At 41.1% G+C, this 15,442-nt stretch overlaps 2 protein-coding genes across 4 annotated transcripts; both read left to right on the forward strand.

Moving 5' to 3' along the window:
- Positions 1-572: 572 nt before the first annotated feature.
- On the forward strand, positions 573-8,275 carry LOC139296440 (3-keto-steroid reductase/17-beta-hydroxysteroid dehydrogenase 7-like). Its single transcript, XM_070918840.1, has 10 exons — positions 573-607; positions 1,946-2,149; positions 2,291-2,374; positions 2,520-2,634; positions 3,483-3,677; positions 4,144-4,233; positions 4,337-4,393; positions 4,493-4,591; positions 4,821-4,949; positions 8,141-8,275. The coding sequence occupies exons 1-10, from the start codon at positions 573-575 to the stop codon at positions 8,273-8,275; spliced, it is 1,143 nt and encodes a 380-aa protein (XP_070774941.1).
- Positions 8,236-15,042, forward strand: LOC139296556 (SERPINE1 mRNA-binding protein 1-like). Of its 3 annotated transcripts, none has more exons than XM_070918991.1 (9): positions 8,236-8,543; positions 9,301-9,481; positions 9,819-9,959; positions 10,367-10,438; positions 10,816-10,890; positions 11,162-11,339; positions 12,040-12,105; positions 12,418-12,606; positions 13,312-15,042. In XM_070918991.1, exons 1-9 carry the CDS (start codon positions 8,288-8,290, stop codon positions 13,369-13,371), a joined length of 1,218 nt encoding a protein of 405 aa, XP_070775092.1. In that variant the 5' UTR covers positions 8,236-8,287; the 3' UTR covers positions 13,372-15,042. The 3 variants fall into 3 exon arrangements, with proteins under 3 accessions (XP_070775092.1, XP_070775093.1, XP_070775094.1); XM_070918992.1 differs by having other exon boundaries at positions 12,421-12,606; XM_070918993.1 differs by lacking the exon at positions 12,040-12,105 and having other exon boundaries at positions 12,421-12,606.
- Positions 15,043-15,442: the final 400 nt, after the last annotated feature.

Raw genomic sequence — 15,442 nt, forward strand, 5'->3', positions numbered from 1 at the left:
CATGCATACACCTAATTCTATTGCACATGTATTAGAGAATGTTAATACAGTTGTGTGACCTTTTATGAATGTTTATATTTTTACTTTTAAATGTTAAGATGAACAAGTCACATGACAGTGACTGTTGTCTGGATGAGATTTGTGGGGGGTTTTTACTCTGCAGCAGCTCACTCACGTGTTTTATAAACATGTTTATGTCCTTTTGCGGAAATAAGTTAACTGTATATTGTTTAATAGTTGCATTTTAAATAGCTGTCCAAAGATTAAATGAATATTCTTTCTTGTTTGTCGCATGTCTTTGTCGTTTCTTTATGGATTGGAGTTATTAGAACACATTTCCAAAGCGACACTTTCCTTGCGCTCTTTTATAGTTTTGGGCCTCTCCGCTCTCCGTTGTGGAAGCTGATTGGCCAGCTGCTGACATACATTGAGGCCATGGATCTGCTCGTGCTTATGTAGGCTGATGTTTTCTCGTAGCAATCAGACGATGGGCTTAAAGGGAATTCGTAAGTGGTGTGAGGCTTTGTTCTGGTCCCGTTTTCACCTACAGCTGCTGCTAACTCCGGTCAGGCATGGAGAAAGCTGTCGCTGTAACCGGCGCCAACAGGTGGGTCCATTGAAACTGCGTTTGAACGATGAACAGACACTCGGTTTGTCACGTTGTTACAAAGTGACACCTCTCACTAAGTTAGCTGGTGGACACTGGGAAGTCCACATGTGCTAACTCTGTGTCTTCACTGAGGGAGAGGGTCCCTCCTGTTGAGAGAATAGCTGCTTCTCTAATAACATGACTGTGATGCTTCCAAGCTGTAATAATGTTTACCAGTTGAATTTCCTTTAATCCGTCATGTTTTTGACATGACGGATTAAATGTGTGCTTCAGACATAGCGTCATACACGAGCAGAAAATAACCTTAAAACATCACAGAAAAGGCCAAAGCAGCAAAATATATTGAAAATGAAATGGATAAAAAGAAATAATACTTTCTAAGAGTCTTAAAGTGAACTGATAAATTGGGCAGGACGATCTATATCAGCCGATATTAGCTTCTGGCTATTTCGGTAAATTACTGGTGTATTTCAACTTATAAGTAACAGGAATTAACAAATATGTTAGTGTATCATGCAACTCCTTCTAAAACCGCAACGTTTTTACATTTCTGTTTGTGTACAGATTAAAGAAACATGTTTAATTAGTGAGCTTTTGAGGTGTAAGTTTGCATTTTTATTTGGTACTTTTTAGAGAGCCAGGCTAACTGTTTCCCCCTGCTTCCATACTTTATGCTAAGCTAGGCTATCCAGCTATCTATTCCTATATGTCAGTGTATTGTAGTTTAAAACAAATGGAGTTCTTCAGTTGAAAGAATTATCTTTCAAGAAGTAAAATCCCCACATTAACCTCAAGTCTTTAAAATGTCCCTTTACTGCAAATGTTATATTTTACATAAAAAGTGTCCTTCAGTCCTTTTAAACAACTGGCTGAGACTTGGTCTTTGTAGGTTTTTCCCAAAACACAGTAACTGTTAATTTTGCATGAAGAAAAGAAAAAAAAAACATATTTTCTTCCTCAATCCTTAAATGACATAGGGAATATAGCAAGTAAACACAATTTAGTACACAAAGGAAGATTACAATCAACAGAGTGAGAGATAGGAAATACTAACCTTTCCTGTCTTTCCTATGAATAATGATACAGTGTCCTCCTATCCACTTTACATTACACATATTTTGACCAAAATGATGTGACTTTCACAGAGTAAATTAGGTTCTTATTATCCACTTGCATTGTAAAAAACAAAACAAAACATTGAACTTGAGACTGCAAACAAACAATCTGCCTTTTGTATTCCTTCTCCAACGTATTCCAAATCTGTATCATCACACAGTTCCTTACAGGAGTCTGTTTACGTGCTTGTGTTTGTCTGCCATCTGTCACTTTACGCAGCGGCATTGGCCTGGCCCTGTGTGAAAGGCTGCTGACTGAGGTCAGCCAGCTCCGGCTGTGTCTGGCCTGCAGAAACATGCAGCGAGCCGAGGCTGCCCACTCCGCTCTCCTGACCTCTCGCACCAACGCCCATGTGGACTTGCTGCACCTAGACCTGGGCTCTGTGCAGTCGGTGCTCACTGCTGCTCTGGAAATCAAGGCCAGGTACTGATAACAAGACACAGTGACGTCTTGACACTGTCAACACACTGCTTTTACAGCTCATTATTCTCTTTACTCTTTGGTTTCTGCTATTAACTGTGAATATAGAATTGAGATTGCTTCATCTTTGATGTTTTTCCACAGGTACAGCTATCTGTATCTAAATGCAAGAATAATGCCCAATCCACAAATGGATGTCAAAGCCTTTTTCAAGGGTCTGTTGTCCAGGTAAAAATCCAAAGCCAGTTCCTGACTTGCTTTGATTTGTGTCCTTTCATTTGGATTTCACATTGGCTTAAAGCTTGATGGCTGTATACCAGTGCACTTGTCCATTGTCCATGCTATTATGTAATGGTGCACCTTCTCACTGCAGGAACATCAACATCAACATGTTTGTGACAACAGATGGTCTCTTAACTCAACAGAACCACCTCAACTCAGATGGTTTGCAAGTTTTTGCCACCAATCTCTTTGGCCACTTTCTCCTGGTACACCACAGCCTGCACACATAGAGGGAATCTAAAAGAAGGCAACACATCCCTTAATTTGACATAGTACATATAGTCCTCAGTATTATATGTTGTTGCAACATAGTGTAGTAGTATATGCATGTGTGATGGTATTGCAGATGCATATAGACATAAAATCCTGTATCTCTGTGTAAGCAATGTTATATTAAAGATATATATTGTGATGTAGTATATTTTATGGAAAAAACATTGAGAAAGGCAGATGTCTGTTTTTGACTAAAGCAGTAAATTTATTACCTTTACACAAGTAATTGATTGATACGAAAGTCATGTAAATCTAATATTGTCGTAAAGCCTAATACAACCAGAGGTATTAAAGGGATAGCTACCTTGGTGTAAACAGCACAGCTCAAAATCTTATCTTAAGGTTTATAGGTTGCCATATCATGTCTTAAAGTCGTAAACTTATACTAAAGCTAATTTACATTAAGGGAAAGCGAACCATTCACTCTGATATACTTATACTCCCGCCCTTTCCTTTGTTACTTTGAAGCAGCAAGTTAACTGTGATTGCTAAACCCTGATGGTGTAGTGAAACAGACTTGCAATTTTTTATTATTGAATAAATATTCTTGCTAACAGCAGACTATTGTAGTACTTCAATCTGAGAAATGATGTGTCATAAAACAGTATATAGAACATAATGAGGCAGCTGTTGTGATCTGTGATGTCTTACAAGGTTTAATTAGATGGGCAATGAAGCAGAGAAGATTTAAATGTTTTGTCACGTGTGATATTGTATTGTAATCCCTGACTGTGACAGTTCTCTGTCCCGTGGTCCTGATGTCCTTTTCTCTGTGGTCTAGATCAGGGAGCTGGAGCCTCTGCTGTGTCTGGCAGGTCACACGTCCAGGGTAGTGTGGACCTCCTCCAGTAACGCCCACCGCTCTGCCTTCAGCATCGAGGACATGCAGCACAGAAATGGGACGGAGCCCTACAGCTCCTTAAAGTACGTATCCAACATGCTCAGCCTGGCGCTCAACAGACACAAGAACAACCAGGTCTGTCCGTCACAGTCTGCAGATTTCTGGTACAGCAGTGACTATGACTGGCTTGCGTTGACATCCGCTCAGAGCCTGCATATCATTTCTTTATTCCTTGTAATGTAGAGAATCCTCTGCAACTGTGACTTCATGGTCAGTGTTTAGTCAGTGTGCAGTTTTTAAAGTGGTCATTGGTCATGGGAGACTCTCATAACATTTAACAATTAACATTGAATTATCGGTAACAAAATTTCACAGCATAAAACATCTATATCAACTCACACCCCTCCTTATTATAAACTTGCAGAGTAAATTACTGCTTACAGATAGAGTATAAGAACCATAAGATATGGACATAACAGGAGAACAAAATAGGAAGAAAAGCACATTTTATTAAGGCTGGGTTGAAACTCACCGCACATATCCTGTTTAATTAAACACTCCTCTGTAATTTAAAATGAAGTTTCTCTTCTCTTTGTGACAGGGGCTGTTCTCCTCTGTGATATGTCCAGGACTGGTGTTGCCTAATCTGACCTCCTTCCTCTGGACTCTCAGCATGCCCATCTTGTGGCTGGTGAGTGAACATTGTTTACTTGTTCTACTCGTCTCTGTTAAACATGATTTGGAGTTGCACTGTCTCATGTTATGGTGACACATTTTCTGTTTGTGCTGAACAGATCAGGTTCTTCACAAACACATTCACACTTACAACGTGCAGCGGAGCAGAGGCACTGGTATGTATGTCAACCTGTTCTGTTGTTGTCCACATGAAGATATCGCATCTCTACAGTGAATGCACTGTAAACATGATGTCCTGCTCTGGCGTTTCACAGCACTGGTTGTTTCTTCAAAAGCCAGAGTCCCTGGATCCATTAGCAAAGTATCACAGCTTAACATCAGTGCTTGGAACAAACTACACTCAGCCTCAACAGGTGAGCAACCACAGACATTATACTGCTCATGTCTATCCTGTGTGAGCCTCAGATAACCTGAATCTTAGCGTGGCAGAAATTAAAATATCCATGAGACTGGGATCAGTCGAGATGCATTTTTATAGAATACCAAGCAGGAAAACCTGGACAAGCAACGATCTGTTGCTCAAGATGCTTTATTTACATGCAAGAAATTCACATTTTCTGTGTGTCTTTGTTCATGTTCCAGATGGACATCGATGGAGGAATGTCTGAAGTCCTCTATTCAAAACTTCTTGACCTTGAGAAAGTAGTCAGAAAGAAACTGAGTGAGAGAAATGCTGACACAGAAGCTAAGGGACAGTACCTCAGTGAGAGAGTAGAGAAACTATAACAGTGCTCTTATTCTCTTCATTCTTGCCAGATGTGTCTTGGATTTAATTTTCATACGCATCCTTTTTGTAATATTGAATTACAACTACCCCCTTTTTTTTTTATACATTTTTATAAACCGTAACGTTTGGGTTCCTCAAATTCATGTGCGATCAGTAACCAGCAGGAGTCTCATCTGTTGCTGCTTCCTTGTTGTGATGTAGACACCACAGCCTGCCGTGTCTTCATCTGATAGCTGTATCATGTTTCTTCTACAACAGGCTTCTTACCTTACAAACTTTCCTGAGGCCATCACCGGACCACTAACACCACCATCAGCCTCTTTTACCACAATTCATACCTTACGATGCACAGTTAGCTGAAATGAATGGCTTGTTTCAATAATTAAATCAACTGTAAATCAGGTGTGAGCTGATTCTCAACGGTGATGTTTGAGCTGGTCTAGTGTTATACAACTCATCCTTTCACACTATCTTATGCACAAGCTTTGTCTTACTGATTTCCTCTCACTGAAATGTTCAATTTGATATGCATTAAGATGTAAAATTGATCTTAATCAGTGATTAAACCTTTATTTGATTAATGAATCTTGCAATAAGCTGAAACATAATGGTGAATGGGAAAACTCAAGGACATGTTGAGCGCACAGTGTACAAGATGGTGGCTCAAATGTTAGATTATAATATCATTGAATCAGTAAGCCCATTGTTTTTATTGTTACAAGCATGATACAAATTATAATAGTGTCTGAATCAATGGCGTGTCAATGAGCATGAAAGCAGACAGGGTGCACACACCCATGGAGGGGGAGGATGATGTCGATATCATTGTTTTCTGGAAAAAAGACATAAGAAACATTGGTCTGTCAGAAAGCACATTGTCACATAATGTAAGGGGCGGCTCCATGCTATAAGGCCCACAACAGGTGGAGCATATTCTAGAGTATAAGGAGATGCACACAAACAGAGCCCATGAGTTTTTTTCCGCCATTATGTTTCAGCTTATAACAAGATTCATAAAAGGTTTAATCGCTGTTTTACTCACTTTTAAAGATCATTTTACATCTTAATGCACTGCAAAAAAATCTCAATCACAATCATCACAATGTTATTCAGAGCTAAAGTAGAACTCCAGTCATGTCACTGTGAGGTACAATAGGACACTAGTGATGTTATTGAAAGCCACTTTAGAAGGTGAATATGAGTGTTGTTTTACAGCCTGGTTTTCGCTGCCCAAAGAATCCATTCTTGCAGGTTTTAAAACTGTTGAGTCTGTAACTCTTTAGTAATCTTTAATGCATTAGCAGCATGAATATTGTTTGAACTGAGATGGTTGCATAATATCTCACAGACTAACAGCCGTTTCACTCCAAAAGAGCCTTTCATTTGTCAGCATGCACACCATGAGGTTCACTGTGTAAAAGGTGGCACTGTGCCCACAACTGCCACATTTCACCAAGACCTCTTTTTATTGTCCAATAGACACTAAGACTATACAATAACACAATAGCAGTTGTTGTGATTGGTTATCAACAGTCACATAGTAAACTACACACAAAGTTACATGGAAGTGACTGCATTAAACCAAACTTGAAACAATATGATATATATATTGTGTTAAGATTGGTTTCCTCTGTTTCCTTCTTCTTTGCTTCTTTTTCCTGTCTTTCTGAACACTGCCCGCCAAAGTACCCTTCAAAATTCAACTCTTAATACCTGTAAGGTATTAACCTTTCGAGAGCAGAGACGTCACAAAGTGCTTCATAAATGAAATAAGGCAACCAACATACATACAGATATTAAACACCATACAATAGAAATAATTGTAACTCTTTCTCTCAAATTGAACATGGTATGACACTTAGAATATATATGAATATTTTACTGTGTGTCATGGCTTATTAACTGCCACACATAATTGCATTCATCCATTTAGTTCACTTTTGTTGATTTTCATTACTGTAGACTTTCATCTGGTTTGCACGTTTCATGGTTTGTGTGATTATGGCTCTCCTCGTTCACAACTCAAATCAATCTTTTTATGTGAACATAAAAAAATCATTATAGGCTCTTAATGGATTTTTATCCTGTGCTAGTTTGATTTGAAACAGTTTAAAAATGTAAAATTACATTTGCCTCTTCTTGCTGTTAAAAGACATTGTTCGTCTTGGTCTTGAATACTTCTTCTCAATTCTCAAAGACATAATGCTAAAATAATAAAAATCATGTCAAAAATAGAATTTGAGAGGATGCAGGGAAACCACACCAACATCATGTGCTCATTTACTTCAGTGGAGAATAAAGGTTTGACTCTAAAACTATGGTTCGTCCCTATTTTTCCTTAATTATTAAAAATCCTTTTAAGTTTAAAGAGAAGCTCTTTGCACTCATCAGTGTTAATATAATGGCACATTGTCTAAATGATCCTTATTGTCTAAGAATCCTTTTTAAAAGCCAGTCAAGTAACCAAACCTTAAGCAGAGCCCGGACAGGGTTTCACTCTTGACATCAATGACTCAAAAGACACGCCTCAAGTTACATTATAATACATTACATTTATTTAGCTGACAGGTTCTCAAGTTACATGAAGAAGAGCCTGAATTTACCCTCAGCCAGTATGACAGCTTTGTCAGTGTGCTGTAGAGCTGCCTCTACAGAGGGCAGACTTGTCAGATATGTTACCTCCAGCTGTTACTCAGCATGCCCTGCTGGCCCTAAACACACCATTTGATGCTTTTTATAAACCGACAAATCCCACTTAATCTTATGCGTGTCTGTGGAGTCATAGAGTCATAGGTGCACATACAAGGTGTTTCTGACTTTTAATAGCAATAATAGTATAGTATTCATGTAGAGCTTATGCGGGCACTGTAAACTAATGCAGACATTGTTTGACTTTAGTATTGTGTCAATATGAACGTCTTTAGGCAAACAGTAGAGTGTTAATAACATGCATGCACATTTTTGTCATGTTATTTTCCTGCAGTTGTGTCCAGCATCATGTACTTTCTACACAGACAGGACCTGCTGTTCAGCAGCTAGTTTAATGTGAGACTATTGAAAGCTTCCCTTACATGAGACGTCCTCTCAGAAATGAAAACCCGGATTATTCTAAGAGGACATGAAAGCACATCGTTACATAATGTAAATAAAAACATTGCAGCCACCGTGTGCTCAGATTGGTGCACGCTGCGCGATGTCCCGGATGATGCTCGCACCGGAAGAGAAGGGGCAGCTCTCCCAGCCATCTTGTGGCAGCATCCAGCGAATTGTTCGCATCAAGCCTCGTAGAATCGGAGGTGAATCCCGCTGAAGGGGCGCCATCATGCCCGGACACCTGCAAGAAGGTTTCGGCTGCGTCGTAACCAACCGGTTCGACCAGTTATTGGACGATGAGTCCGACCCGTTTGAGATCCTGAAAGCTGCTGAAAACAAGAAGAAGGAGGGGGCCGCTGCTGGGTCCACCAAGACCGCGGCTCAAGCCGCCAAGCAGCCGAAGAAGGAGTCACAGAAGGACAGAAAGAACCCGCTGCTGGACAAGAAGGAGGAGTCGCAGGCTCCAGTCCCCCTGAAGAAAGAAGGTAAACATTTTTATCTGCCCTCTCGCTTATGTGCAGCGCGTGTTTATTTTCATCTTTTTTTCGCATCAACTGTCATGTGCAGCTCCTGTTAGCTACGTTAGCTGCTGGTCTGACCGAAACACAGCGTGAGGTCAACCTCCCAGACTGAGGGTAGCGAGACAACCAGAGGCGTCTGTACGCTCAGGTGCATCCACCTGCAGAGTCCTGTGCTCGCTGGCGAGCCTGTGCCGCAGAAATGGTTTCCACTAGCATCCGACAGGAAGGTGTAGTGTTAGGTTACTGTCTGGTGGATGATGCTCTATGCACCGTCTACGCAGCTCTGTTAGCTGCTGCAGGCTTTGCAAAGCAAATGCGCAGGATATTCACGTGCGTGTTGTGGAAACCAGACAGACGGCTCTTTGGATTGATGGAGTCCCCCTTTTCAATGTCAATGCTTATTTTTTTTTCAAGCGTAGTCGTCTAAAATTGAGTTGACAAACAACAGCACCGAGTGAATGAATAGAGAGGCCCACTGTTAGCCAGTAGTGTTAGTGGATGCAGTGGTGCTGTAAGTGCAGCCTGCTGTTGTTGAAGCTGCTGAGAGGAGAGGAGAGGACAGTACATCACGAGCTGAAATAGCTACTTTGCATGACAGCATGTTCCTGCACGTGAGTGGTTTAAAACAGCAAGTGTCTGTCAAACAGGCGCAAACTACTTAGAGAAATTATTACACTAATAGACTAATACACTAATTTGCTTGTGCTTGTGTGATTGTCAGGTATCAGGCGGGTGGGCCGAAGACCAGACCAGCAGGGCCAGCCTGGTTCCCAGCATCAGGGAGGGCAGGGCGAGGGGCGACCTGGAGACAAGAGGCCGGACAGGAGACCTCCCCGCGAGCGTCGCTTTGAGAAGCCCGCCGAGGACAAGCCTGAGGGAGGTGGAGACTTCTCTGCAGACAAGTGAGTGGCTGTGGTGATCGACAAAGAGCCTATTTCAACATGCTGATAAGCTCGAGGCTGGTGTGAGCTCAGGATTATTACGGGGGTGTATGAAAGTGTTTGATATAATCTTAGCTCACTTAACCTCAACATCACAGCAACAGCCATCTGATCAAATTTCTACTTTTTGAAGCTGGGCTGCTCTCTTTGACATTTATGTTAAACCCACTGACATTTAGAGCAGATATGCATGTGTGTCACGTGAGCTTGTAAAGTTAACTGCTTATCACTCTTCTGATAAGGTCATGTTTACACTCTTAAAAAAAAATAAAAAAAATTGTCTGTTTGTGTCCATCAGGCCTTCTGGAGACAGGCCCCCGAGAGGGCGTGGTGGCGGCCGGGGTGGGCGTGGTGGAAGAGGACGGGGCATGGGCCGAGGAGACGGCTTTGACTCCCGTGGGAAGCGAGACTTTGACAGACACAGCGGCAGTGACAAATCGTGAGTCAGTCCTGAACTGAGACCTTGGCAGACCAGCAAATCCATAAATAGAAATGACTCCTTACCAAAGCATCCCATTCTTGAATCTTTGTTATTTATTGTCAAGAGATACCACTTTGAGCTCTCTAACTGCCAAAGGTTGCCAGGACCAGGTTTAACCTTTGTTTATTTGACACTAAAGCCTGACTGACCTAAAAGGTCTATTAGCAGTTAAACTTCACAGTGAAAGTGTTTCCAAGTGATGTCTCGGATTAGAACCCTTTAGTTATGTACACTAAGGTACTTTTGACTACAGACTTGAGGTCAGGGGTTGTTGTTGGTTTCAGAATGACTGTTCATTGTGGGCTGTAAGTATTTTTAGACTGCATACATCAGTGTGTGTGTGTTTTCCTTTCTGTTTGCTCCAGCAATCAGAAAAGTGAGGAGAAGCGCAGTGGCAGTGGCTCAAACAACTGGGGCAATGTGAAGGAAGAAGTGAGGTGAGTTCTCAAGAAGAGACACGCGGCCTGTTTATCTGAGCGTTACTGTCTGCAGGAATAGTGATGCACATTTGATGTTTGCACAGACTTTGATTACTGTGTGTGGTCTATATAAAGGGGCTCTATTTTTGTATTAAAATAAACAAGTGCAGTAGTGTTAATGGAACACTTTTACAGAATAGTGTCTGGTACACACCGTGCTTTTAAGGGTTACGGTACATGCACCAAGAGAAAGATGCAGGTGTCCATGTGTATAGTGACATTATATAAAATGGATGCAACACACAGTATAGAGGTACCACTAAGAGATAATGTTTCAGCTGGAGGCTTTAGCATGTATCAGTATTGACAAGGTGGCTGTGTGTCTCTGTTCCCAGTGAGGCGGAACAGACTGCTGCTCCTGAGACGACCCCAGAAGGAGAGGAAAATGCACCTGCCGGCTCTGAGAACAAGTGAGTATCCATTTCCTGCCAGATGTTCAGGTTTCAGGTGATCATTTGGATGTTCAGTAAAGGGATCTCATCTGTTGCGTACATCTGGCGGCTCCAGTTGTACGCAGTCATCACACTGGAAGTTGTCCCTCGTCACAAAGCTTTAGTGCAAATGGGATCAACATTGTCACTGACCCTTTGGCCTCAGGATTAGAGAACATGTATAGAGCTAAGAGGATTGGCAGTTAGAGGTTTAAGGTTTCCTACATTGTTGTGTGTGCCGGCTTTTCAGGGAGAATGAGGTTGAAGAAGTTAAAAACGAAGGCCCCAAAGAGATGACCCTGGACGAGTGGAAGGCCATGCAGGACAAGGAACGCACCAAGGTGGAGTTCAACATCCGTAAGCCCAACGAGGGAGCCGACAGCCAGTGGAAGAAAGGATACGTGCTGCACAAGTCCAAGAGCGAAGATGTGAGTATGGTGATCTATGATCTTCTAGAGAACAGAAACCCTCTCGCCCCTGCAGCTCAGCTGCTGAGTTTAAATACTTTTCACTTTACTCACTGCAACAGTCTACAGCAGCTCTGTGCAGGCTGATGTTTCAGCTCTGTCACACATGTGACTTTTAGCACAGAGTAATACACAGCTGCTTTTGAGTTTTAAGCATAAAGGTAAAGAGGTTAACAATTACATAATTTGTGTTTGTTTACATTTTACAACAGGAAATATAGAATTAGCAAACATAAGAAACTTAAGCTCCATTTGATTAAGGCTGCAACAGAGAATTATTATCTTTATCTTTATTATATATTAGACTGCTGATTACTTTCTCCATTGATTCTTTTGTCTGTAAAATGTCACAATGCATCACAATTCCTCGAGTGTAGGATATCCTCACATTTAAGAAGCTAGAACCAGCAAATGTTGAAACAATCAATCGGTTTTGAATTGTTGCAGTTTAATTTTCTTTTTCTGTTGAGAACAGAAACAACAGAACCAGTTGTGTTCTCACATTGTTACAAAGCAAAGGGTTGCAAAGGGTTTTTTGTAATTGATGTTTTTAAATATAACATTCTCATACCTGGTGACTTCTGTGTAGCATCCATGTGTGTCTCACCAGCTCATCTGAAATTATATTAATGAAAAACCTCCTGCTGTCTTTAAATTTCAGAGGCCTGTTGGTGCTTTGATTGACGCCCCAGAGACGGAACCAGACACTCAAACTCTGTACCACAAGGTGCCTGCAGCTCTCACACTGGTCTTTCACCCACACAGTCCATGAAAACATTCAGTGTTAACAATCTGTATAAAACCACCTGCTAGACAATGGTGAGTGGTTTGATACGCGTTCAAATGTTGAAAATGGTTTATAAATTTTTATTTTGGGTGGCTCCAGAGGAAATGAAGAACCTAAAGAAAGTGTCCTTAGCAACACTAAAAGAAACACAGAAAACACACGTTCACTCTCTTCATCCTTGCTTTAAAAACAAACCTCTAGTACAGAGTACAGCTAATGTCTTAACAATCTTTCATCATCTGTTCTTATCAGCAGGCCAACGCCGACGAGTCCAGTGACCACCACTTCCGCAAACCAGCCAATGACATCACATCTCAGCTGGAGATCAACTTTGGAGACCTGGGCCGCCCCGGCCGCGGGCGCGGGGGAGCTCGCGGAGGCAGGGGAGGCCGCGGCGGGGGAGGCAGCAGGACGGCACGCGGGGGAGGACGGTCCGAAAAGGTAACAATAAAAGCTGTTGTCGCTACCGACAACAAAAAGGTTTAGTGTCCCTCACAAAAGATTGAGCTCACTGACTCTGAACAGGCTGTAAAACCACTGACTTGGAAAACGTGCTGTGCAACACTAAAGCCCTGAAATAACAGACCAGTGACCACATGCTCCATGATGCAAAGCTCACAGACTGACCTTGTGTCAGTGGTGAGGTGGATTTGTGTCGCGATAGTGCTGACTTGTGTGATGTAGAGTTTATAATAAATAAGAATAAACAGTATTAAACTCCTGAAGTACTGAATTTTCATACCATACTTTATCGCTTACAATTATTTTCTCAATTCATCTGTTAATTGTGTGGTCTAGAAAAGGGCAAGAGTAATTTTCTGAAAAAGCACTAGTAGAAAAAATAAATGTTCACCAGCTTGTTGCTAACTTTGTCGGAAAACGAGGCTACGAGTGTTGAAAGTGAACCAAAACATTAAAGGTGCTGGTTGAAAAATCAAAACCATGAGCTGAAAGATGCTAAAACACATCGAGCTGAGGGGAAGTGTAGATTGACTGATGAGTAGTTGTGGGTTCATCACTATGCATGACACCTTTCATATACAAGTAGTAATGTGATGCACTTTTACTATTGTTAGTACTGATTTTATTGGCTTTAATATAATCACTCTGAACCTTGTCCTGGTTGTTGTGTGTTTGTTCCCCCAGGCTAGTGGAGTGTCAGTCCCCAACGTGGATGATCCTGAGGCTTTCCCAGCTCTGGCCTAAAGGCTCCTTTTCCACCACCAGCCCACCCATCAGCCCTTCCGGGGCCCTCCTCTACGAGGCTTGCATGCTTACCACATCTTCAAGTATATAAGAAAACAGAGAAGAAAAAAAAAAACATTTTAAATGACAAAAAAAAGACTGTCATCCCATACCACTCACACCACCAGAGGACTAAAATTTTACCTGTTTTAAAGGAGAACAAAAGACAAAAAAAGGCGGAAAAAGGACCTCTTGTTACACTGAAGTTTTGTATTTAGGAACATGAAAGCAGGGATGTTTTCATACTTTTTTTTTTTTTTTTTTCAGAGATTATGCATACTTCATTGATATTTTTTTGTGCTGCTTGATTTTATGCATTTCTGCGATTAGGTTGAAGTGTGTGCATCTCTTCCCCTGAAGCTTTTGTGCAGTTTTCCTCATGACTTCAGCTCAGTATTATGGGGTCATCTTAGAAAAGACTTTCTACTGGAGTTTTTCTTCCTAGTAATACACACTGATGTGGTAGCACTACACTACATAGAAAACTTGTACTAGATGTCTGAAGTATGGCTTAACATGCATTTAAAGTGTAATTACTCTGATCCTGAATACCCATCCCTTTGTGAGGCACAAATTCAGGATGGGTAACCAGGCAAAGTGACTTCCTACTAAAGCTTGGTATTTTTCTGCTTGTTGTGCAGTGAAAGTAAATGCCTCTTTTCCTTTTATTTTTTTTGATAGCTTGCCTTTTTTTGGTGGACCAGTGGTTAGTAATGCTTTGTATCCCCTGATCCAGATGTGCTACCTGTTTTTTCAGGGTATCCCAGGGCCCTATGTATATCTTTAGGCTGGTCCTCGTAGGTCATACAGACTGTACTACTTGTAACTTCAGGACCACTAAGCAAATATTGTATTTTTTTTTTTTCGTTAAGTGTGTGTGTGTGTGTGTGTGTGAGTGCGTGTGTGTGCAGCAAAATGTGTGGTTGAATGTGTAAATTTGACAGCTAGTTACTTAGAACTTAAGTATTCCTCTGCTATGAACTTGCCATTCTCAAACAGTAGACTGCAAGTTCTCGTGTCTTTTGAGAAGTGATTGTTGAAATCTAGGTGAGAATGATAGACTGACCGTGGACATATCTTTGCTCTTAGAGTATCTGTAATGTCTTTCAGATCTCAAAGCACCTGGTTTTATCAGCACCAGTCCTCTGAAGATTGTTTTGCCCCCTCTGTAAATCATGTTTGCTGTTTTTTTTATTATTATTATTTTATCAGTGCAGCAGCACCAATGCATAATTTGTCTGAAAGAAATGTCAGCTGTCATTGTGGAACAATCACGAGCTACAGAATGTAATGTAAGCTAATGGTGCTTTTAGCCCCCTGTGTCAGCATTTCCAGTGAGCATTTTATTTTAATGAAAGCGGGTATATTTCTCGTTGGGGTGGGGGGGTTATGAACATGACGGAGTGAATTTAAAGCTTTACATGCTGTGCTCTGCAAAGACTTGCTGGTGATGCACTGATACAGACGGCTGGAGCAGTTTTCTTGTAGGACTGTTTGAGCCACATGACGGTGAAACTTTCTCTGCAAACATCCCTGTTCTAATAAATTGCTTTAGAGGTGTTACATGTATTCTGCCAGTGGCTGTTGGGTTGTTTAAAATCAATACTGTGATTTTAAAGGTGTAAACAAACATGATGTGGACTCTTCATTGCATGAAGAATAATGAAGCTGCGTTGATTTCAACGCTACACTACTCCAAATTAATCTCATATACACTTGTGATGGACGTTAACGGCCCAGAAGGGTTTGATTTACACTTAGTTTATTTAGATACATTGGTTAAAGTAACACCTCTCTAAACAGTTTCATCATAAACTGAACATAAACTTTGTAAAGGTAGGATTCATGCTACAACAGGGCTGTCATATTAGAGTCACTAGCTTTAGCTCGCTGAACCCAATAAAGTGGAAACTTGGAGTCAGAAACCAACACAGGACACATGACGGTTAACTTCATTCACTCTTTGTTGTAGGCTACATCGTGTATTGTCTGTCAATGTAACTTTACATTTAGTCTTATTATTTGTTAGTTC

This window comes from Enoplosus armatus, chromosome 14 (genome assembly GCF_043641665.1).
Source record: "Enoplosus armatus isolate fEnoArm2 chromosome 14, fEnoArm2.hap1, whole genome shotgun sequence".
Classification (NCBI taxonomy): Eukaryota; Metazoa; Chordata; class Actinopteri; order Centrarchiformes; family Enoplosidae; genus Enoplosus; species Enoplosus armatus.